The 25,164-nt window shown below is 38.3% G+C and overlaps 2 protein-coding genes across 3 annotated transcripts; both read left to right on the top strand.

Annotated features, from left to right (window-relative positions):
* The first annotated feature begins 13,115 nt into the window (after positions 1–13,115).
* Positions 13,116–15,305, top strand: LOC112201568 (organic cation/carnitine transporter 2). The gene has a single exon (XM_024342475.2). The coding sequence runs from the start codon at positions 13,243–13,245 to the stop codon at positions 14,797–14,799; it is 1,557 nt and encodes a 518-aa protein (XP_024198243.1). The 5' UTR covers positions 13,116–13,242; the 3' UTR covers positions 14,800–15,305.
* Positions 15,306–18,138: 2,833 nt separating this feature from the next.
* On the top strand, positions 18,139–21,275 carry LOC112201569 (malate dehydrogenase, cytoplasmic). 2 transcript variants are annotated; one of them, XM_024342477.2, is made up of 7 exons: positions 18,139–18,332; positions 19,486–19,644; positions 19,786–19,961; positions 20,048–20,313; positions 20,392–20,527; positions 20,636–20,747; positions 20,930–21,275. In XM_024342477.2, the coding sequence occupies exons 1-7, from the start codon at positions 18,290–18,292 to the stop codon at positions 21,022–21,024; spliced, it is 987 nt and encodes a 328-aa protein (XP_024198245.1). In that variant the 5' UTR covers positions 18,139–18,289; the 3' UTR covers positions 21,025–21,275. The 2 variants fall into 2 exon arrangements, with proteins under 2 accessions (XP_024198245.1, XP_024198244.1); XM_024342476.2 differs by lacking the exon at positions 18,139–18,332 and adding an exon at positions 18,754–19,007.
* Positions 21,276–25,164: the final 3,889 nt, after the last annotated feature.

The following is a 25,164-nucleotide window of genomic DNA, read 5'->3' as shown; positions in this document are numbered from 1 at the left end:
AATATGTGTCTAAATCCAAGAGATCTTCTCTCATAACTTTATTGGGTTAATAGCTCGAATAGTGACATAGAATCCACTAGAGAGACACATAAACTTCTCTAAGATGCGTCTTTGTTCGCAATCATTAGAGGTAATGCAAAGGAACTCATTTCCATTCTCTACATTCATTTTCGCGTGGAATTCGTTGGCTATTCATAGGGTACGATTTGCCCTAAGAGCGTAGAGAGTTTCTGTGACAGCTGTAATCAAGGTGCCATTTGGCAAGTGGAACTTGGGCTATTCCACGTCCTTGAATTAATATTGATGGCCCAGCCATCGTAGTCACAAAGTAATATGTTCAGAATCAAAATTGAGTCATAATGAAAAGAACTCGAAATTTTATTCATAAGCCAACGGAGTACATCATTGTTTCTTTGATCAAAGAAAATCTAATCCAATAAAAAGTAACATGGCAATCGCCTACATCTCTTGGAAAATAAAAAGACTTAATCAAAATCGCTAGTTTCTGGGTCTTGATCCTTGTAGTCTTCCACCCTTAGATCTAGATCGCCATCTTGATCTTCTTGTTCCATGTAATTTGTTTCCCTTGCTTCACGATACGTCTTGTATGCGTTTGCAACATTCTGGGGTGATGTACATGCTTTGGCCCAATGTTCAGTTGATCCACATCGAAAACAAACATCATTATGGTCAGGCTCCCTTGATCGAGGCTCCATTGGGGTGCGATTTGGATGACCTGTGCTCTTGGTGGCGTTACCACCATGGTCGGAGGCTCCGCCTCTCTCTCTCTTCACACGTTGACCTCCACGGTTCCTTGCACCCCTCACTCGGCGATTTCCTTCCTCTTTAGGGCGAACATATGGACCAGAATGTCCAGAATTGTCCCTACTCTTAGGGTTTCACTCCTTGCGTCCTCCATTGGGGGCGCGACTATGGTTAGACTCCGGAATAGGCTTAGTTCCCACGGGTCTAGCATTATAGTTCTTCACAAGAATATTGTCGTGCTTTTAAGCTACGTTCATGGCGCCAATGAGCTCATGAAACCTTGTGATACGTCCTGCATTTACATCAATCCGATAATTCTTTGAAATCATCAGTGTAGAGACGGGAAAGGTAGAGAGAGTATTCTCGATCAATATCGTATCAGTTATGGCTTGGCCACAAAACTCCATCAGAGACTTGATACGAAGAGCTTCCGAGTTATAATCAAGCACAGATTTGAAATCACAAAAGCGGAGGCTATGCCATCGCACTTCTAAATTAGGAAGCAGGGAGTCACGAACGTTGCCAAATCTCTGCTCAAGTTCTACCCATAGCTTTCTTGGATCTTCCTCATTGAGGTATTCATTTTGGAGCGCGTCATTCATGTGCCTTGTCATGAGAATTATGGCTTTAGCTTGTTTTGTTTCAAAAGCAGTAGCTTGCTCAATGGAGAGCACGTTCTGACTAGGCTCTTGGATGGCTTCCAGAAGTCCATTAGCCTTAAGATGTTGGTGCACATCTCGGACCCATCTATGGTATCCTGCGCCAATTGTCTCTAGTGGAACAAAGTTCAACTTGTTCAGGTAACTCATCCTGAAAAACAACACAAAATTAGGGTTAGTTTCGGAGCAAAAAAAAAAGACTACCACGAAAAACTATTAAATTTCTGAGCGTAGTCGCTTCCAAGAAATTAGGAATTTTCTGAGCGTAGTCGCTTCCAAGAAAATCCGATTCCAAGAGGGGTTTTGGATTAGATCGAAACGATGATGTATGTGGTCGATCGTTTTCTTCTCAACAAACTCTAAGTTTGGAGGACTCTACAAGCTCCAAGCTTGGAGTGAGCACGAACCTCCACAGTTCGGCTTTTGGTCTCCCTTATAAAGAAGAAAGGGTGGTAGAAGAAGAGATGTTGGAAGTCCCCGAGAAAAGAAGAAGAAATTGAAAAACTTCAAAAAAAAAAGGGAACTTTTAGAAAAGTTGACCTTGAAAAATTGCCGGAAATCTTGACCGAAAAGTTGGGAGGAAAAATGTCGCCGGAAAAGTTACTGTAGATGACCGGAAGTTGGCCGGAAAAGTCACCGGAAAGTTGCCAGAAAAGTGTTGACCGGCCGTTGACAGGAGGGTTGACGGGGGTTGACCGGGGGTGTTGACGTGGCGGCCGGTGCTGACGTGGCAGTCTGGATGATGACGTGGCAGCTGACTGGATGCCTGCGTGTATGCTGACGTGGCAGGGACATTCTGAGGCTTGGCGGCTCGGCTGATTCACGTGGGCTCCGCTAGGGCCTGCTGCAAGTGGGCTCGACTGTGGGCTTCAGTAGTTGGGCTTGACTGTGGGCTGCAGCAGTTGGGCTTAGGCTGCACAGGTTTCCCTTTTTTTTTTTTTTTGCCAGTTCTTCTGCAAGTGGACTCCAGTGGCCGGTTCGGTTGAATTTTGGCCGGTTCCGGTGGTGATTTTTCAGATTCCGAATTCTGGGGACGAGGTGCAGCTACTGACAAAAGTTGGTCGTGAAGGGTGGACGGGAAGATGGCGAACCGCACAGAAGATCGTTGGATTTTTCTTGGGAGGCCGATTTGAACACTTCCAGTGGCCGGTTCAGGTTGATTCCGGCCGGTTTTAGGGGTGGTGCCGCCGGTTCTGGGTTCCTGGGATTGAGAGCTTCAAGGTAGGCGGCGGTGGTTTCTGATATTCGAAGGTTACGAATTTAGGGTTTCAGGATTAGGGCTCGTGCTGATAACGTGTTTTAGGGAATCAGGAATTGAGAGAAATTCGCTGTGTATTCTCATTGATAATAGGCGCCTCTTTATATAGAGGATTACAATGCATAGAGTTAGAATCATACAAGGAAAGAGAATCTCTAGATTCTTCTAATTGAACCCTATTACCACGAGGTCAAGTAACCTAGAGTTTGGATTAAACACAAAATAGAGATATCCTTAAACAGAATTTTTATAATTTTTTTGAGTTCAAATAAAAATGAAGAATTATAAGAAAAACCATATGGCAGGTTAAAGTGTTAAACACAAACTGTATGAGGTCCATCAAGAAACCGATGGTAGTTTTAGAACTTCGCTCTCAACTTTTTGTTGATGTGATTCTCCTTTTGTAAGTGGATAAAACTTGAAATTCCTCATGACATTTGTTAGATATGTAAAGTTGTAATTGCTATAATAAAATTAACATGACGTTGGGATATCAACTATCTTTCGTTGTGACAAGAGCCTATATAATATGATAATAGTGTCTTGGCTCTCTATCACATTTTGAAATATCAAAGTTGATTTAATTAATGTTATAGTTTTTTTTTTTATTAAATTCAGTTTACTCCCCTGAGATTTGGGGGTAATTTCATGTTAGTCCCTGTCCTTTCAATTTAATCAGTTTACCCCCCAAGCTTGTTAATTATCCTCAACCGTGTCCATTCCATCCAATTTGGACGTTAAGTCTGATTTTTTAGAGCTAAAATGGTCATTTCAAGACAAAAAAAAAAAACTAAAAACAAAAAGGAATTTTTTTATTTTTTTCTTCTGTTTTTTTTTTTAATTTTTTTTTCTGTTTTTTCGTTTTTTAATTTTTTTCTGTTTTTTAATTTTTAATTTTTTTAATTTCGTCTTCAACCTATACACCACAAGTTATAATAGGTTTATAAGAACAAAAAGATACTCTAGGTGGTTGAAAGCCGCTCTATTGATCTATGATATTTATGATATATCTCCGATAAAGTGAAGAATTTTAGGAGATATCCCCAATAAAGTGAAGAAATATATGTAAAAAACGATTTTACACTTTATCTATAAATATCTGTAAAAAATGATTTTACACAGATATTTCTTCATGATTTTACACTTTATCTGTAAATATCTGTAAAAAATAATTTTACACAGACATTTCTTCACTTTATTGGGGATATATCCTAAAATTCTTCTTTTTATCGGAGATATATCATAAATATCGTAGATCAGCGAGCGACTTTCAAGTTTCAACCACCTAAAATATCTTTTTGTTTTTATAAACCTATTATAACTTGTTGGGTATATGTTGAAGACAAAATTTATATATATATATAAAAGATGGAAAAAAATTTTAAAATGAAAAAAAAAAAAAAAACACAAAAAAAAAGAAAAGAATTTCCTTTTTTTTTTTTATAGTTTTTTTTTGGTCTTGAAATGACCATTTTAGCCCTCAAAAGTCAGACTTAACGGTCCAAATTGGACGGAATAGTAGAAATTTGACACAACTGATTGAAATTTGGAAGCTTGGGGGGTAAACTGATTAAATTGAAAGGACATGGACTAACATGAAATTACCCCTAAACATTAGGGGGGTAAACTGAATTTAATCCTTTTTTTTTACTAGAACACTTGAGATATTAGGAGAAAGCTAAATAATAACTAGTCTACAAATTAGACGATATCGTACTATTTTTTGAAACAATATTGTTTTTTATAATTTTATATTTTTAGGATGTGGATATTGAAAATTGGTGAAGATAGGATCATATATTACTTGTATACTAGCCTTCTCCATACAAAATCGTTTCTCTTAATAATAGTACTAGCATGTGCCCACGCTCTATGTGTGTGGGTGTTTTTTTTTTTTTTTTTGGTAAGGAAGTGGGTAGTTTTTTAACCAAAGCAGTTTTCTACAACAATAACTACTATTTATTTTATTGTAAAGAATTTAATTTCTTTTTATTTTTTTAATTTGACATTATTGTCCAAGTTGGTTATTTCAGTTTCTAAAGTTTTTTAATATTAGAGGGTTATATTCGTCAAATTATTCAATTTTGGAGAGCAAGCTCTCTTCACTTAATAATAGTATAGATATGGGTCAGGATCAAGAGATACTATATTTTACACAAATTTTGAGACACTTTGTGAGCCATTAGATTTTAAAATATTTAATAGTTCAGATTTATTATTTGAATAATGTCAACACAACACCAAATGATGTGGAAATGACATGGCATTACATATTTCTAATTTAAAACTAAACTTTTCTTCATTATAAGGAAAAACAAAATTAATAATTTGAAAAATCAAAATCAACAAAAACTAAAAAGAAATAAAAGAGGAAGAAGAATAATAGATTAAGGAGTACTATTCTTATCAATACTGTGCACGATCAAAAGAAAAAAAATATAGCAGAAGAGCATGCCAAACGCCAAAAGGAACATCATCTTCTCTAACTTCAAGCTCTCATCGTCCTTTCCAACTCCAAGCTCTAGTCTCCATGCATCCTCCCAATTACTTTGCTAATTGGAACTAAAAAATACTCACAACAAGAACACAAGTATATATTTATCTTGTTCTTTTGTCGACTTAAAAACAATTAAATTTAGGGTTTAGGCCTAGAATTGGTTGTGAAGTTTGTGGTATTCAATTACCTTTGTTAATGATCATGTCAAAACTTTCTGTTTTATGAGGAACATGGTCGAGCAGATTCCAACTCTTCCTAAACCTATATGGTATTATGTTTCTCTGATATTCTTATTCATAGGAAGGGAAGAGCATAGAGAATCAAACTCGTCAGCCAAGTTTTGGAATTTGCTCTTACCATCAAGAATCAAACATGCTTGCAATTAATAGAGGCTCTAGAGAGAGTAGGTGGATCTTGTCTGCAACGTGGGGAAGAAAAAAGCAATGCCCCGCTTTTTTAGATTTCATGTTAATTGATGGAAAAGAGATGTCAATGGTGATACGATAAGTAAGTTTTTCATCTCACTACTCTTGTGAGGAATGAGGAGTAATATAATTGAAGGCCTGTAGAATTGTGATAGGAATTGGGAACTCTTGTTCTTTGCTCGTTCTTCTTCTTTTTTTCTTTTTAGTTTTTTATCGTGTACGGTTAATTTTGATTCTCCAAATTTTAATTTTATTTTTTTCTTATAAGGAAGAAAAGTTTAATCTTGTTTTAGGGAAACAAGAATTGAGAGGAAATCGCTGTGTATTCTCATTGATAATAGGGGCCTCTTTTTATAGAGGATTATAATGTATATAATTTCAATCATACAAGGAAAGTAATAGTACATTGAATAGGAATCTAGATCCTTCTAATTTAACCTTATTACCACTAGGTCAAGTAACCTAGAGTTTGGGCCAAACACAAATTAGGGTTTACTTGAACACTCCCCCTTGTGTTGCCCAAATGCGGTGCTTCTCTCGTTGCCTCGTTAAAAACATTGCCGAGTAACAAAAACCCAATGGGACAAAAATAACCTCGGTCGAAGGGGAAAAAGAGCACAACACACCCTTCACATTTCAAGATGAACATGTAGACATCTCCCCCTGATGACTACGATCATGGGAGTTCAGATAATTTCCGCAAGCCAATTCTTGCCACATGTTTCTCGAACGTGGATTTGGGCAATGACTTAGTAAACAAGTCTGCCACATTATCCTCAGATTGAACCTAGTTCACTTTGGTATTTGAGGAGAGTCTGTTGTTGCTGATTATGCTTGGTGTTTTCGCTTTTGATGTAGCCTTGCTTCATTTGTTCAAAACGAACAACATTATCCTAAATGCTCGTAGGCTCATCTTGTGGTAGACTTCAAACCACAATTGTTCGAACATCCGTGATTATGGATCTAATCCACAAACATTCACGAACCACTTCGTGAAGAGCAATAATCTTTGCATGGTTCAAAAATATAGCGACGGTTTGTTCTGTAGACCTCTAAGATATCACGGTCTTTTCCCATGGTGAACACTTAACCAGTTTGGGAGCGACCTTTGTGTGGGTCAGAGAGGTACCCAGCATCAGCAAAACCTTCCAAAACACTTAAATCATTTTGGGATGGGGATAGAGAACACAGGCCAGCGTTGACGGTGTTTCTGGTGTGTGATGGGTCCGAATCCATCTTTTCTCTATAGGGATAGAGCAAGCCCATATCAATTGTACATCTCAAGTACTGAAAGATATCTTTTACACCAATCAAAATGGTGTCGTGTTGGCGCATAGCTATACCTTAGCTAACAAGTTCACTGCAAATGAGATGTTCGGTCCTGTGCATTAAGCTAAGTACAATAATGCGCCTATTGTACTCAAGTAAGGCACTTCTGCCTCTAGCACATCTTCGTCATCTTCCTTCAGACGAAGAGGGCCCTTTTCAGGATCAAGACTACGGACGATCATGGGGGTGCTTGCAGGTTTGACTTTGTCAAAATGCCTAAGCATCTGTCGACACGATGCTCAAGTTCCAAACTAAGACATAATCGTGTTCTCCCATAATCCTTCATCTCAAAATCGGATTTCAAGTGTTCAGCGGTTTCCCTTAACTCTTTAAGGGCTTCTAATGAAGATCATGTCCAACATGAACCGCGATGGAATCCGAAACTTGTTATGGAAACGCGTGGGCATATCCCTTCCCAATCAAGTAGTCATTTTAGTGAGCGTTTCAACCTCTTTGTAAACGCGCTCCGTGGTCTAGAGTCACTTGACTTGGGTAAATGAAGTTCGCCATGAACCTTCATGTATATTCCGTATCTAGATCCCTATAGAGATACGTAGTGACCACATTTGTAAGCTGCATGTTCAGTTATTCGGAAACTACCAAACTGACAGGGTAGTGGAGTGCAATGACATCCATTACGAGAGAATATGTCTCATCGTAGTCGATTCCAGGGCGTTTTATGAGAAACCTTGCGCCATAAGGTGAGATTACCATCTCTTTTTCTCACTACGCTTTCTAACAAAGACCCATTAGTCAATAGGTTTTATGTTAAGAGGTGTTGGCATCACTGGCTCAAAAACCTTCCTCTTCGTTAGAGAATCTATCTTAACCTGGATCGTATCTTTCCATTTAGGCCAAATTTCTCTACGTTGGCATTCATTCATCAATGGAGCGCGGTTCGATATCATCTGACTCAACAAACTCATGCGCAACGAAATGCGCAACTACATCATCAATTATGATGGAGTTTCTATCCCACGTCTCATGTACACTAGTGTAATTTTCATAGAGCTCTATACTCTCAAGAATAGGTTTTGACGTTGAGACGTCCCCCAACGATAACCATAACCTGGAAGATTCTCATGAGACAGATTTTGAGTGTCGATGATCAAAGGATTGGAGTGTGCCAAAGCATCCTTCGAACCTACGGGCCTCCCACGGATCCTAGCTGGGGCCATGGCCTGTAACGCCAGAGTGCCACTCTCTTCAGCGTTGACGCCATGCCTACCTCAGTGTAGGGTGGCGCTACGTTCTCTCGTAGGGACGTCCTTCCCTACAGGCTTGTTTGCAGCATATTTGTGTGATCTCGTCACTTTAACAGGGATCGAGAGAGACATAGTGGGGATAGGCCACGACAATTCCTGTCGTTCCTGCTGAACATCCGTGTTCTTATCTGCCCCTAACGACGGGAAGACTATCTCATCAAAGTGACAACCCGAAAAGCTAGCGGTAATGAGATCGTCTTGCAAGGGCATTAAGTGGCGGACGATTGTTGGAGTCTCAAATCCAACGTAGTTGCCCATTCGTCTGTAAGGACCTATGTTGTAGCAGCGCAATTGGCACATAAATGGCTCACTCAAATATGTGTAAGTATGATACTTGTACCCAGTGACTAGCTGTAACGCAAAGGTACATTGAGTGGAGGTAGGTCGTAGACGAATTAGCATAGCTGCATGCGATATTGCATCACCCTAGGATATAAGGAGATTGGTGCGCATTACCAATGTCTGGACTACCATCGTAGTCATTTTCGCAAGACCATTTGGGTGTGTACATGGGAATGTGATGTCCAACATCAGTCCCATTGCAATATCCATCGAAAGGCTTTCGATGTAAACTCTCTAGTATAGTCAAATCCAATTAACTGAATAGGATGATCTGGGGAGTGAGCCCATTGTCATATGATATGTGCTAAGAGTGTAGCATAAGTAGCATTTATAGGTGGACAATGGCACAACACGTGACCAACGTGTTTGCGTGTCAACCATCATCATGAAATATTTAAGCGTCCGCAAGTTGGTTGAATCAATCCACAGAATCCCCATGGATTCTATATAAGAACAGAATGAGTATGTCCATTTCCTTTACATAGGACGGTCTTTGTCCTAAATTCCCTAAGGGACGGGTTTTGTAAAACGAGCGAGATGCTTTAGAAGCAACCAATGAGAATTTTGGTTAGACCTGAGCGTCTGAAACACTATTTGAAGCAAGTTGGTGATTGCAGCATCACCATGATGGACGCTATCCATGGTGTCATGGATAGGGACTGTGCCAGCCCCAACCTGGTGGTGGACGGAGGCGGTGCCCTAGGCAGCAGCGTCGGTCACACTTAGTCCAGAAATCAACTTATGATTCATGCTTCGTTTTGCTTGAAAGGAATGATGTCCATGTGAAGTCTTTAGTAGACGGATCATCATATCATGACTAGGATGATCTATCCTGTCATGACAAAGCCAATATGTGTCTAAATCCAAGAGATCTTCTCTTATAACTTTATTGGATTAATAGCTCAAATAGTGACATAGAATCCACTAGAGAGACACATAAACTTCTCTAAGATGCGCGTTTGTTCGCAATCATTAGAGGTATTGCAAAGGAACTCATTTTCGTTCTCTACATGCATTTTCGCAAGAAATCCGTTGGCTATTCATAGGTGTGATTCGCCCTAGAAGTATAGAGAGTTTATGCGACAGTAATTAAGGTGCCATTTGGCAAGTGGAACTTGGCCTATTCCATGTCCTTGAATTTATACTGATGGCCCAGCCATCGTAGTCACAAAAGTCATATGCTCAGAATCAAAATGGAGTCATGAAGAACTCGAAATTTTATTCATAAGCCAACGGAGTTACATCTTTGTCTCTTTGACTAAACAAAATCTAATCCAAAATGATAGCTAATGCAAAACAATGGTAGTCGTCTAACTTCTTTCGGTAATTCCAAAATAAATGTGACCAGGTGGGTAGAGAGATGTCGGTGGAGCAAGGCTCGCTTAAGTACCACTAATCTCAGAACCTTCCTAGACATCACACTTACTTTGAGTGAGCCTACTTTGAAGAAAAACTGAACCATTGGCATTTACTACAAAAATATATGACAATTGACTATTACATCTCTTGGAAAAATAAAGACTTAAACAGAATTGACGATCTATTGATCCCAGCCAGATTTGTGGTCTTCAACCCTTCACTCTAGATCATCTTCTTGATCTTCTTGTTTCATATAGTGAGCTTCTCTTGCTTCACAATATGCTTTGTAGGCGGTGACAATTTCTTCATGAGCTCTACAAATGTGTGCCCAATGATCAGACACTCCACATCGAGAACATACATCTCTTTGCTCAAACTCCATTGATTGAGGCACTTTGAAAGCATCATTTAGATGGCTCTTAGTGTTGGTGGCGCCACCAACATGGCCAGAGGCGTTGCCTCCCTCTCTCTTTCCACGTTGACCTCTTCGGTTCCGTGTTCGCCTATTCTGGCTGTTACCTTCCCAAGTAGAGCGATTATATGGACCAGAACGTCTAGAAGTATCCCTAAGATTAGGGTTTCGCTCTTGGCGCCTTCTCTTAGGAGCGCGACTATAATTGGATTCCAGAATATGCCCTGTTCCCACGGATCTCGATTTATAGTTCTTCACAAGGATGTTGTCATGCTTTTTAGCGACATTCATAGCTCCAATGAGCTCATGAAACCTTGTGATTCGTCTTCTAGTAACATCGATTCGATAGTTCTTAGCAACCATCAATACAGAGAAGGGGAAAGTAGAGAGAGTCTTCTCAATCAACATCGCATTTGTGATCTCTTTACCACAGAATTCCATTAAGGATTTAATGCAAAGTGCTTCCAAGTTGTAGTCAAGAACTGACTTGAAATCACAGAAGCAGAGGCTATGCCATCTCACTTCTAGGTCAGGAAGCAGGGAGTCACGGACATTGCCAAATCTATCTTCGAGTGAGACCCACAACCTTCTGGGGTCTTCTTCATTCATACACTCGTACTGGAGTGAATCATCCATATGACGAGTCATTAGGATGATGGCTTTCGCCTTATTTGCCTCTAAGGCTGCTCTATTTGCTTCCAAAGCTTGAGCTTGCTCAACAGTTAGCACGTCCTGGCAGGCTCAAGAATCGTATCCAAGATTCCATCGGTCTTGAGATGCTGGCGGATATCACAAACCCACTTATGATATTCAGAGCCAGTTGTTCCCAATAGAGCAAAGTTCAATTTGTTCAGGTTACTCATCCTGAAAAAGAATAAGAAATTAGGGTTAGTTTAGGAGCGAAAAAGGCTACCACGAAAAGAAAAAAAAATTTCTGAGCATAATCGCTTCCAAGAAATTAGGAATTTCCGAGCGTAGTCGCTTCCAAGAAATTCAATTCCAAGAGGGGTTGGATTAGATCGAAACAATGTTGTTTGTGGTCGATCGTTTTATCTCAACAAACTCTAAGTTTGGAGAACTCTACAAGCTCCAAGCTTGGAGTGAGCACGAACCCCCACAGTTAGGCTTAATTTGGTCTCCCCTATGATAAAGAAAGGGGGGTAGAAGAAGGGAGATTTCAAGTCCCCGAAAAGGAAGAGAAATTAAATTTAAAAACCCTAAAAAACGGGAACGTTTAGTAAAAAATACCTCGAAATAGGTCGCCGGAAAAGTTGACCTGAAAAAGTGATAGGAAAATGGCCGGAAAAATCGCCGGAACATGGTTGACAGGCGTTGACCGGATGCTGACGTGGCAGTGGGGCCTGGCTGCTGATGTGGCAGTGGGGTCCGGGTGCTGACATGACAGTGGGGTCCTGTGCTGACGTGGCAGTGGGGTCCGGGTGCTGACGTGACAGTGGGGTCCTGTACTGACGTGGCAGTGGGGTCCGGGTGATGACGTGACAGTGGGGTCCTGTGCTGACGTGGCAGTGGGCTGGGCTTTAACTTCTTCCTTTTAGGCTAAGCTGCTTCTTTCTTCTTCTTTTCTTTTCTTCTTTTCTGTTGGACGATCAGGTGGCCGGTTTAGCAAGTTTTAGGCTAGTTTTTGGACTTTTTTTTCCGGTTCCTGAAACTTCAGATCAAGGGGCTTCTGCTACCAAAATTTGGTGGAAATTGGAGGTCTGGAAGATGGTGAACCGGTGGAATATTTGCTGCGAGTCGTATGTAGCTTCCGGTGGCCGGTTCGGTAGGTTTCCGGCAGGTTCTTAGGGTGGGGCCACCGGTTCTGGACTCCTTGGATCAAGTTCTTCAAGGTGTGAGGTGGAGGCAGAAAAGGCTTCAATGTTTTGTATTCGGATTCAAGGTTTTTAGCTTTTTGAATCAGGGTTTGGCTATTTATTTCAGGGTTAGGGCTTCGTGCTGATAACGTGTTTTAGGGAAACGAGAATTGAGAGGAAATCGCTGTGTATTCTTATTGATAATAGGGATCTCTTTATATAGAGGATTACAATGTATAGAATCTCAATCATACAAGGAAAATAATCGTACATTGAATAGGAATCTAGATCCTTCTAATTTAACCCTATTACCACTAGGTCAAGTAACCTAGAGTTTGGGCTAAACACAAATTAGGGTTTACTTGAACAAATCTTAGATTAGAAATATGTAATGTCATGTCATTTTCACATAATTTGGTGTTGTGTTGACATCATTCAAACAATAAATCTGAACCATTGAACATTTTAAAATCTAATGGCTCACAAAGTGTGTCAAAATTTGTATAAGATATAGTGCCCCTTGATCCGGACCCCATAGTATAGATATATAAATATGTTAGTGTAATATACAAATAATGTAGTTTACTAGTACATAAAGTTTTTGGTTATTAATGAATTAGAATGCTGTCAAGTTACTCATTGAAACAACTAATGAGGATCTCGTCTAAGGTCCAAGATATCAAAACTAGAGCTGATATAAGGAAAATGTTAGTGTAAATTTACAGAAAATGTACTCTTCTAGTACGTAAAGCAAATCATGTTGGCTTCAAACTACTGTTCCAAATAAATTCTTCAATCCCAACAAGAACAAATATTCGACAGAACCATTGTTCTGTTTGCCTTCTGGTTGAGGCGAAGAGACACTAAAAAAATTCAGATACTCTGCTCTCCTTTTCTTATTAATCATTAATTTACATATGCACCGGAACAAACTTGTTTTTCAGTTCAATTTTTTAATTCTTGGATTAGAGACAGCAAATTGAAAATGAAAGTGCTTACTTTGTGTCAATCAAGAATAAATATATGACCATTTGGAAAAAGACAAGTAGATCGTTTGCCTCCATCCATTGTCAAATCTTCAAGTTACAACCCAGAAATCCTGATCTGCTAGCTAACAATGGCTGATCCAACTTCTCTTCTGCCTCAACCCAATAGAGAAGAAGATCCAGAAACTCCAAGCAACAATCTCCACCACTCCTTGGACCAAATAATTGAGCAGAGTGAAGCAAGTTTTGGTTGGAACCAATTCTTGCAATCCATCCTTGTTTCCTTGGCATCACTCTTTGATGGAACCCAAACCTTTATCAGTGTCTACACAGATGCCACACCTACATGGCACTGCACCAGTGGCACCACAACTTGCAACTCAAGCTCAGATATCTGTGATCTGTCTACCTCTGATTGGGCTTGGGATTCAATTTCCTCCAAGACAATCATATCAGATTGGAACCTCCAATGTTCAAGCTCATTCATCACAGGCCTTCCAGCCTCGTCTTACTTCATGGGTGGTGTGATAGGTGGGTTGCTTCTTGGCACTCTAGCTGATTCCTCGCTCGGCCGCAAGAGACTGCTAGTAATCTCTTGCATTACAATGTCTGTTGCTGCATTTGCAACAATCTTCTCTACAAATGTGTGGATTTACTCTGCACTGAGATTCGTAAGTGGAATTGGCCGTTCGTGTATTAGTACATGTGTGCTGGTGTTGTTGATGGAGAGAGTTGGAAGAAAATGGAGGCCTAGAGTTGGAATCATGCAGTTCTTCTTTTTTACACTTGGTTTTTTGTCACTACCAGCTATTGCTTACATTAACAGAGCTAATTCATGGAGAGCTTTGTATCTATGTACTTCAATTCCTGCAATGCTTTACTGCTTCTTGCTTCAGTTCTTTGTTAAGGAGTCTCCAAGATGGCTCTTCATGAATGGCCGTGGAGAAGAAGCCATAGCAATACTGAAGAAATCTGCATTGTCAAACCCGAATAGTGAATTCAACTCGGTGTTGTTGTCAGCAGACTTGCTCTCTCAGGTACCGGAATCTACAAAATCTATTGATCCATACAAGTCAATGAAGGACTTGTTTGCCAAGAAATGGGCTATGAAGAGAACACTAATAGTTATGGTGCTTGGTTTCGGCATTGGAATGGTCTACTATGGTATGCCACTAGGGGTTGGAAATTTAGGATTCAATATCTACCTAAGTGTTATGTTCAATGCTTTGTTAGAGATACCTTCATATCCACTCACATTGATCATACTAGAAAAATGGAGCAGGAAACTCTCAGTGCTTTGGTTTTGTTTGGTAAGTGGGATTTGTGGTGTGGTATGTGCTGTGGTGGGTGATAAGCAAAAAGTGATTAGAATTGTGCTGGAGTTGGCTTCTTTCTTTTGCTCACGAACAGCTTGGAATCTGATATCTATGTTTACAGTGGAGTTGTTCCCAACTTGTGTGAGGAACTCTGCTACATCTTTGTTGAGGCAGTCATATATTTTGAGTGCTGTATTTAGTTCAATGTTGGTTTCAGTTGGAAGCAGCAATGGGTTTCTTTCATATGGAGTTTTTGGAGTGGCTATATTTGTGTCTGGATTTTTTGTGGCTTTTCTGCCAGACACTAGAGGTGGAACACTTTGTGATACCATGGATGAACAAGAAAGAAAAGAGAGTATGATTTTGGGGTGAGGGATTTGGATTTTTGTTTTGTATTTTTGGAATTTCTTGTTGTTTGGTGATGCCCGTCGATCCTTGGACCTACTAGTCTTCACAAGTAAAGCAAAGGCCACCAGCCCAAGAAGGGACCAGCATATTTTTGGAAGTTGTTTATCAGAAAGATTTGTCACTTAGTTTTTTTTTTTTTTTTTAAATAATTAAGTAGATCTTCCTATTTTGTTGGGTTATATCTGGGGATAAAATTGAATAGTTTAAATAGATTGTTCCCATTCTTCATCATGCAGAATTGCACTAGATTGTGGTTGTTTTAAGATAAAGCCTCGTTTGGTTTAGCGGTCTATTGATGGAGCGTGTTGATTGGGAAGTGCCCTTTATCCGCGTTCGATTCACGAAGTTGTCAAAGTGGCTAGGCACTGTGCTGCAAGCCTGCAATGTACAGTTAGAGCATTTCACATGCCCTGAGGGATTCATTCATTTTCTGTGTTTGGTAAGCACAATGAAATGAACAAATTTCCCAAAGAAAGAGAAAAAGTTGGGGAAAGTGATATAAATTTCCTAGTAATACAACAACAACAGAATGAAAAATTTATGAGAATCTTTTAATTTTCCATCTCATTTAAAAAACAAAAGAATTATTTTCATTTTTACGAACCAAACGAGGTCTAAATGTTTTTGAAATTTATTATTAATTCCAATCCAGCTAATGTTTTATTGAAGAACACCACACTTTTCTCATATGGTTCATGAATACCTCAGGGATTGAACGATTGTGAGAAAGAATATGACATGAAAATAGTATGGTATACAAAATTCTCAATAAGAATTACTATATCTACCATCAAGGAATCCACGGTGATAACTTTGATATTGAACTTGGAGACATCTCTTCCACGGTGCTAACTTTGATATTGAACTTGGAGACATCTCTTCGATATGCTCTATAACAAAGAAATAACTCTCTCTCTCTCTCTCTCTCTCTCTCTCTCTCTCTCTCTCTCTCTCTCTAACAAAGAAATAAGTACAAAAAGCAACGAACTTGCCTATAGAAGAGGGTAGACCTGTAAATGGACCGGATTTTGATCCGAACCCACTCCAGATTAGGGCTGTCAATTCCGACACGACCCGATAACACGACTCGAAACCCGCACGAAATAAAGTGGGTTGAACCCGCACGATTAAAAAGCGGATCAGCCGTGGGTCAACCCGCCATGACCCATTTAATAAATGGGTCGGCTACGGGTTAACCCACCAACACGAAGTGAACTCGTATAACCCGATTATGCTATACTTCTTCTTGAAATTTTGGACGTTGGGAGTATTTGATCATAGGATTAGACAATTTGAAATATTTTGCTTTATAATTATTGGATTTAATTATTTATGAATATATATAATTATTTATATTCTTAGTCTTGTGGAGTTTTTAGTGAGTTTAATCAATTTATGCATTTTTTTAGTTAAATGGGTCACATTGTTGACCCTTAAATGAGTTATTTTGTCTAACACGACGCGACCTATTTGTTAAATAGGTTAAGTGGGATGGAAATGGGTAACCCGTTTAATAAATAGTTTGGGTTTGGGTTTAAATTTTTGACACGATTATTAAATAGGTTGGGTTTGGGTTTGTATATTGCGGCACTACAAATACATTGACCCGACATGAATCCAACCCGACACGACCCATTGACAGCCCTACTCCAGATCCTTAGCTATTGGACGGGTTTGGTTAGAAAATTTTGATCCGTTGATCCGTTAATGATCCAAATCCGTTAACCCGTTTATTTAACTGATCAAATACGATCCGTTAATGATCCAGCCCCTTTGAGAAGTTTTAAATACACACCCCTAATCACTTAATACACACTCCTTACTCAATACACCTACCATTTAATTTCTCATTCTAACATTTTACTAAATACACAACCCAAATTACTTAAAATATCCTTAAACCTAAAAATCATGAAATACACTATTATTTAACATTTGATTAGTATATATAATTGACCATATTAATTACTTGTGTTAGTTATTGGGAAATCCATAAGGATTCATTATTGTTCCCTTCAAAGTTCAAATAGATGCTTAGAAACAGGTTTTGTATTATTTGAGTTCTCATCCACCAAACACCCTATTGATCAAGTATAAAATTTTGAGTCGAACATTCAACCAAAACTGTATCAGTAGTTTCTCCACAATGGTGGAACTACGAAGTTATCATTGGATGGTCAAACACATTAACAATTACAAAGTTTTATACTTGTGATGTTTTATATTAGATAAGAAATTGTCTAATCATCACTTTTAGATAAAAAAAAATGAACTAAAAAGTGGGAGTAAAGGGATATGTTTTAAAAACATTTAACGCTATTGATTTCGAAATTCTAAATTACAAGGTATCTCACCCCATTTAATTACAATTCATTTAAGAAAAATTTAAATTAGATGGTTTCTAACTTTATTCTTGTTTTAAATGAGGATGCCATGTATAGAAATTCATTGTGTTTATAATTATAGAATAATATAAGGAACATATGATTATTATTATTATTTTTCTTTTAATACATAAATGTCTATTTTAGTCATTTAACCTGATTTGAAATATAAAATAATATGGATGTGTATTAAGTAGTTTGAGGTGTGTATTTAAAATTTCTCGGCTCCTTTTTGAGATAATAAAATGTTATTTTTTATTAATATAATATTATTTAAAAAAAATATAAAATATAAAATATTAAGAATTTCTTTTTGCAGAAATCTAAGGGACAGTCCATCATCTAAGATTTCAAGAAGTATTAAGAATTTTAATAATGTAACTCTACTTTTGGTGATACTCTTCATGTTGTTTTAATATTTTATTAATATCTTATGATGTATCATGATATAAATTTAATATTACTATTTTAAATTTTAAACGGGTCGAATTAGCTGATCACATATCCGTTAATCCAGCGGATACGGATTTGGATCGAATTATCAATGATCCGCCGGGTTTGGATCGATTTTTATTTTTAAGTAAACGGATTTGGATTTAGGTCGATCCGATTCATTTACAGGTCTAGAAGAGAGGTACCCTTTTCTTTCTTTTTTGGACCAAAAATACTATAAGCCTGTTCTAATAATCCGAAAAAAAAATGAGATTCAAGGATTATTATTATTTTATTTTTTTTAAATAATGAGCCCATATTGATATGGTCATCGAGATCATATGATGCGGATACAAGTGGACTCTTGCTAGAGTGATTTGCATGGTGACGATTTCCAGCTTCTTCATAACTGTGAAAGTCTGCAGTCTCCATTCTCTCCTATCATCACGCTTATCTCTATCCTCGATTCCCGTTATTCTGATCTTCTTTCCCTCCTCATCTCCTTCTCTTTCTCAACGCCCTATCGATATTTATAAGAACATTGCACCTTTCAATAATCTCATCACCATTTTTTTCATTCAATCTCACCCCTTATCCAAGACCCTTTTTTCTTCTATCAAGAACCACTCTTTTCAACAATGGGGAAAAACCCAGTTCGAGTTCTTGTAACTGGTGCTGCTGGTACGGTCATTATCCTAAGTAAACTCTGTTTCAAGTGTGTAATTTTTCTCTGTTTCGCTTGTATCAAAAATGTCGATAAAGAGAGGAAAATTTTAAATTTGATGTTGTCATGTGATCCTTAAACTTGCTATATTAATTCATGATTCGGAAATTGAAAACCTTTACAAAGCAACGTCATTGTTAATTGACTAGGTTGAGAGTGTTCTTCACTATAGATTGAGAATGCATTATACTGTATTCCTTGGTTTTTAAGGAGACGAAACAGAAAGATTGGTTCTTTTCTTTCGAATAACCGAAGATGTATTCTCTGTTTCTAAGTTTCTTCTGGACTTTGTTTTGGCATCTGATTGGCTTGTGTTGGAGGTGTCCGTGCAGATTCTTTTTGCGAGGGATTCGTATATTAAAACAGAGGGGATGGATTGTTTTCATTGGGACTGGATTAAGTGCTTTGATTTTAACAGGAATTGTTTGTTGCATTGTATAATCTTTTTCTATTTGAGAAAAAATTGTATAATCTGTTTCTTCTGAGAAAAAATATGGAGCACAGTGAACTGGTTCAGAAAATTTTAGTGGTTCTTTTCACTGTTGCCTTCTTTTGGAAGCTTATTACATACATGTGGAGCTTCTTGAATGTGGAGAAGGATCCTGTGATAGTATTGGTTACTGGGGCTGCAGGCAGGCTCAAATCATTTCTCTTGTTTTTTGCCCTCTCTTTCAAGTTAAAAAGTGTTCAAGTTTCATTTTCATATGATGTTTTTCAATGTATAAAATAAAAAGTGATTTCATGTCATGATATCAACTTTATGATTTTCAAAAAAACTTGGCTTGAGTTATCTAATTGTATGTCTCTCAAGTTGAGAAAATAATGACACGGGACATCATTTTGAATGTGAAGCATTAGTTATTCAAAATTCTTCTGAAATTTACTGAAGATATGTAATTTGGAACTTTGGTGGCCACTCGAAATCAAAAATGACTTGCTAGTGATGAATTTATATTCTTCAAGGTTTTTTGCTGGTTTCTGCAATGTCCCAAAATGATTTGGACTTATTTTTCCGTTTGAATTACATCTTAATGTAATTTTGTATTTAGATCTTTGATATGATTTGTAACTTTCAGGCATATAACATGAAATTCTGATAATGCTCAACAGGGCAAATAGGCTATGCTATTGTTCCGATGGTTGCTAGGGGGGCCATGCTTGGCCCTGATCAGCCTGTGATTCTGCACATGCTTGATATTCCTCCTGCAGCTGAGGCCTTGAATGGGGTAAAAATGGAACTGATTGATGCTGCCTTTCCTCTTCTCAAAGGTATGCTAATGAGGTTTAATCTTCAAATGCTACTTTAAGGGGTGTGTGTGTGTGTGTGTATGTTGAATGCTAAGTTTTAAAGCTAGATTAGCAATCTTTTCCTTTAAGGAGTCATAGAATTTAGCATGTACACATCTGTAGGTGTCGTGGCTACAACAGATGTTGAGGAAGCTTGTAAAGGTGTCAACATTGCTGTTATGGTTGGTGGATTCCCAAGGAAGGAAGGTATGGAAAGAAAGGATGTGATGTCAAAAAATGTATCAATCTACAAGGGTCAAGCTTCAGCATTGGAAAAGCACGCTGCTTCAGATGTCAAGGTGATACTGTTGTTTATGTTCATGCCTACATTCAAAGTTTGGAGATAATGTTACTGTGTTTTAAGTTCTTTGCTTACACCATGCAGGTTCTGGTGGTTGCTAACCCAGCAAACACCAATGCACTCATCTTGAAAGAATATGCACCTTCAATTCCAGAGAAAAACATCACATGTCTTACACGACTAGATCATAACCGAGCATTGGGGCAAATCTCTCAGAGGCTAAATGTTCATGTTGGTGATGTAAAGAATGTTATCATCTGGGGAAATCATTCTTCAACTCAGTATCCTGATGTCAATCATGCAACTGTTGGAGACAAACCCGTCAGACAACTTGTAGCTGATGATCAATGGTAACTCAAAAGTAATAATAGGCAATTCTGACATCTTTGTTTTGTGTCACTCATATGTTGTCTCTATTTTTTCTCCAGGTTGAATACCGAGTTCATCACCACCGTGCAGCAGCGTGGCGCTGCCATTATCAAAGCTCGGAAACTATCAAGTGCTTTGTCTGCTGCAAGTTCTGCCTGTGATCACATACGCGATTGGGTTCTTGGGACTCCTAAGGTTTCTTCTCACATTTATGAGAAATTTGTTTTTTCCGAATACTAATGATTTTCTTAAAAATACTCTATAGAAATCTAATATATCTTTGTTGCCTTTAATGTCATTCAGGGGACACATGTTTCCATGGGTGTGTATTCTGATGGTTCTTATGGAATCCAGGAAGGCCTCATTTACTCTTTCCCTGTCACCTGTGAGAAAGGGGAATGGAAAATTGTGCAAGGTTAGTTTATAATTTTGTCTCCATTCAGTCATAGTTGTTAAGAAAAAACCAGGGAGTTGAACTCAGTTTAACAAAAGATTACTGGTAATCAGGTTGCGAGTTTTATTATATTACAACTCATCCTCTTTACGAGGCTATTTTTGTGCATTCATCATTTGGAGTTTGCCTATTTTTTAATGCAGGACTGAAGATTGACGAGTTCTCGAGGAAAAAGCTTGATGCAACTGCACAAGAGCTCATTGAAGAGAAATCGTTGGCCCATTCATGTCTCAACTGATAATGAACTTTCTTGCTTCAGATAATAATGATAGGAACTCAATAATCCATCAAAGAATGGAAGAACACAAATCTGTTGTCCTTGTAGTTGTAGGCAGGACATGTGGTTTGCTATCCAAAGTTGATGTTCTTGGGCTGAATATGTTCATCATAATACATGTATGGTGCATGCCCAAGGAAATATTTATATTAGTTTGAACTGATTGAATCTTATTTTCTATAATTGAAATATTAGTATTTCTCCTTTCTAATATTGAGTGAGTATGATTATAATTGGTGCAAGTTAGAATACATAATTTTAATTAGTAGATATTTTTGATATTATTTGGCGATCTTTTGATGTTTATTTTAAGCTTAAGAGAAGTCATAGTGGCCACTCTCTGAAGAAAAAAAATTACTATTATCTAGTTGGTAAATGATTTCAGCTTAGTTATCACATTTTTCTTCCATGATATGTTGTGATTTTCAGCACTGTAAAGCTCTGAAGCTGCCAGGGTAGGGGTTCCGAAAATATAGGTTTTGATCGTTTTTCTTTTTCAATTACATGTGTCATACATAAAAGGGAAAAATAGCCAAATTATCCCTTAACTTTTCTCATGGCTGCCGATTTACTCCCCGACATTTCAATTTTGATTATCTACACCTTCACTTTTTCAATTATTGCCAATTTACACTCTACCGTTATTTTTTTAGACTTTCCATCCAATTTTCCGTTAACTTGGTTAGCACACGAGGGCTTTTTCGTCTTTTCAACTGTCACGCCCCTGATTTTACACACATGAAAATCGATATATATAACTCCATAATTATATATGCGTGAACGTCCAGTCATCAATACAAAATACCTGAAATCTTTTTTCCTTTAACTTACACAGATATTGATTCCCTGAACCCTCAAAGTTAATATACACTCATCCATAGAGTTATATATTACACAAGCATACGAATTAAATTGTCAACAACAAAATAAAACGTAAATGCAGCTCAAAGTTAACTATACAACGGAAGTCCTTATCGACGGTAAAGTTACAAAAATGGCTTCCTACTGTAAAGCTGCAAAGGCGCTACCTCAGCTTCAGCCCCGATTATCCTAACCTGCAGGATTAACCCCTACACCGTTTGAATAGTGTACCGGGTTGCCACACAACAAACCCGGTAAGCTTTTGCAAGCCCGTATGAGTAACTCAAACACACATGCACAACTCACGCCAAAATAAGGAAAACAACTCACGCTTTGCATTCCTAAAACACGAAATAAAGGAGAATAACTCACACTTTAATTTCCTTTCAAATCGAAATAAAAGAAAGCAACTCACACCTTGTTTCCTTTTAAAACGAAACATAGAAAACAGCTCACACTTGAATTCTATCAATAAAACATAGAAAACAACTCACACCTTGAATTCTATCAGTTGTACCATAAGCGTACCATAGAAAGCAACTCACATCTTGATTTCTATCAGTAAAACATAGAAAGCAACTCACTCCTTGATTTCTATCAGTAAAACATAGAAAGCAACTCACTCCTTGATTTCTATCAAAACGTTAATAAGGAAAACAACTCACACCTTGTCCCCTTAAAAACCATTAATAAGGAAGCAACTCACACCTTGTTCCCTAAAAATACGTAATGTCATGAGTTGTAAATAACCAATTCCCGTTACCCCATGAATTACCTATATGGCAGACAGATTAGAGCTCTAACTGAAAACGTAACCACTCGTCCGGCCAAAGACGGGGTCACTTGAGATTCTGCCCAAGGTCTTAGACCTTCGATCCTCGGGCCGCAATGTCCCTTGGAGCAAATCATTAAAGGAGTCACACAGGACCCAAAATGTTACACAAATCGCAACGCTTTTGAAAACAATCGAAATCAACATTTCCATAATCATTGTTTTCCGAAAAAGCCATAACACAAAACAATAAAAAGCATCAATTCATGCCTATTGTTTTCATACCCAAATCTCAACGCTTTTCTCAAATCTCAACGCTTTTCAAAACAAATCGAAATCAATCATTTCCACAAATCATTTGTTTTCCAAAAGCCACACCCCAAAACAATAAAAAGCATCATTTCATGCATATTGTTTTCATAAATCCACAAACCACCCAAAACATATATATTTCACGCAAATACATATCTATATGTAGTCATCCGCTCAGGAATGCCTACTAATACCAACTATAGTTTGCAGTTAACTAATAACTCTCAAAACAATAAGGTATTTCCGTTCGTGAATGAACTTCGTGAGATTACTCACCTCAGAATCCCGCTGCGTCTTCTATACAGAACCGAACTAACACTATCACCAACAACTTGTCCAATTCACCTTTTAGAAGCACCTATTCACCAATGATCTCAAATCAGTAACGATTCACAAATGATTTAAGTCCGAAACCCTTGTTTTGAACTAAAATCCCCCAAAGTGGCGCCAATTGAGGCGAAGCCACATCCGAGACCTCCCAAAGTCTCTGGAATACGTCCACGATCCATGTGACCAAACCACAAGTCGATCGAACGCTCAAATCCTCACGGATAGAATAAATCGATCGGTATGAAACTGCAAAAATCATAACAATTCCAAACGAACTCCAAAACTTGCATATTATATATCGAAACGCTCGTATCAACGAGTAGAACATATATAATACCAAAAACAGTTCCTTAAGTGGCCGGAACACCGCCGGAACGCCACCACAGACGGAGGCGCACCACCGCCGGCCAAAACTCAATATTTCACAAAACTCCCAACATCAAAGTTCTTCATCTAAGCATGCTTGTGAACTTTCCTAACTAGCTCGAAGTCAGAAAACAAGCATAAAGGGTCGAAAACTACCTCACAAGCTGTGAACAGTAATCCAATCCGAGTTGATCTAGTTTCACGTGAATCGATCCAAACAACCACCAAGGATCGATCGACGAGGCCGCTCTGAGTTCAACCAAGAAGACTTGAAGCCTTGCCGACGTCGGAACTGCGTTTTCCGGTCGGGTCCGATTTCCTCAACCTGTGTCGTCTTGCAGCGCCGCCGTGAAGGAGAATCGCCACTAGAGACCACCACAGAGACGACCGGAGCAAGGAGGCGAACTGATCTGGGCTCGTTTCACCGGAAGAGGTCGCCGGAGCTGCGAGTTCCGACCAGGTCGGATCGCCCGGGTCCGGGTCGGGTCAGAAGGAAAATTTCGTTTCTGAAGGTAGCAGCCGAGAGAGAAGAGAGAGAGAAAAATATTTCCGGAAATGGAAAGTGAGAAAATGAAAATAATTTCTGATTTTCCTCTATTTATACTAAAATGGAAACTTCTTCCCATAATCATAACTTCTTCATACAAACTCCGATTCTCGCGTTCCATATGTCCACGAACTCGTATCGACGCGCTCTACAACTTTCATGAAGGAAGTTTTCGGAGAATCCCAACGAATAAAAAAGTCAACCTTTGTGGCACCCCTAAAGTCACGCTTTTCAAATAGAAATTCATCCGAAACGCTTCCGCTCCATCCACGAGCCACGAAACCGTCCAACAACCATAAATTAGATTCCAGAAATTCCTCGGAAAATAATTACGAATTTCCGGGGCATCACGTACATCAACTATCACCCAAAAAAAAATTAAACAAACCAACACTTCGTGAAAGAAATAAATAAAAAATGTTGTTCTAAAATAGAGAGAATATGGAGAGAGGAAAAAAAAGTGTTATTATTCAGTCTCATTAGCTTCCTTTATATAGAGGTAGGGTTTACATCAAAGTACATAACTAATGAGTATTTACATGGACATCCATATAGATAATAATATTTACAACAAATGCAAAATTGTTCTTCATTAAAAGAAGGAAAAAAAACAGAAGAAAGAAGGGAAAAAAAAAAAAAAAAACTTGCCCTTTGTTGCTTTTCCTTGTCCATCTCTTCTTCTTCTTCACTCCCCTTTATTTCAAGATTGGTCGTTAGCTTGCAACTGATCACTTAATTAATATTTCCTAGTCACATGATCATATCACTGAGAGAGAAACCATCTTTGATCATTGAGGTTTCTGGTTTTCTTTTTCTTAAAGGTTGGACTGGTCATTCATATTTCAAACATTCATAAGAGAACTTGGTATTCCATGATTCCAATTGGAGGTTTGAATTGTGCAAAAGATATAGG

Source organism: Rosa chinensis, chromosome 5 (assembly GCF_002994745.2).
Source record: "Rosa chinensis cultivar Old Blush chromosome 5, RchiOBHm-V2, whole genome shotgun sequence".
NCBI lineage: Eukaryota > Viridiplantae > Streptophyta > Magnoliopsida > Rosales > Rosaceae > Rosa > Rosa chinensis.
Note: the sequence above shows the minus strand (reverse complement) of the source record. Positions and strands in the feature narration are given on the sequence as shown.

Excerpts from the sequence above, each read along its gene's own strand:
- LOC112201568 (XM_024342475.2), top strand. The coding sequence starts at position 13,243 with ATGGCTGATCCAACTTCTCTTCTGCCTCAACCCAATAGAGAAGAAGAT.
- LOC112201569 (XM_024342476.2), top strand. The coding sequence starts at position 18,869 with ATGGAGCACAGTGAACTGGTTCAGAAAATTTTAGTGGTTCTTTTCACT. Across the intron at positions 20,314-20,391 it reads CTTGTAGCTGATGATCAATG|GTTGAATACCGAGTTCATCA; the intron begins GTAACTCAAAAG and ends TTTTTTCTCCAG. Across the intron at positions 20,748-20,929 it reads GGAATGGAAAATTGTGCAAG|GACTGAAGATTGACGAGTTC; the intron begins GTTAGTTTATAA and ends TTTTTAATGCAG.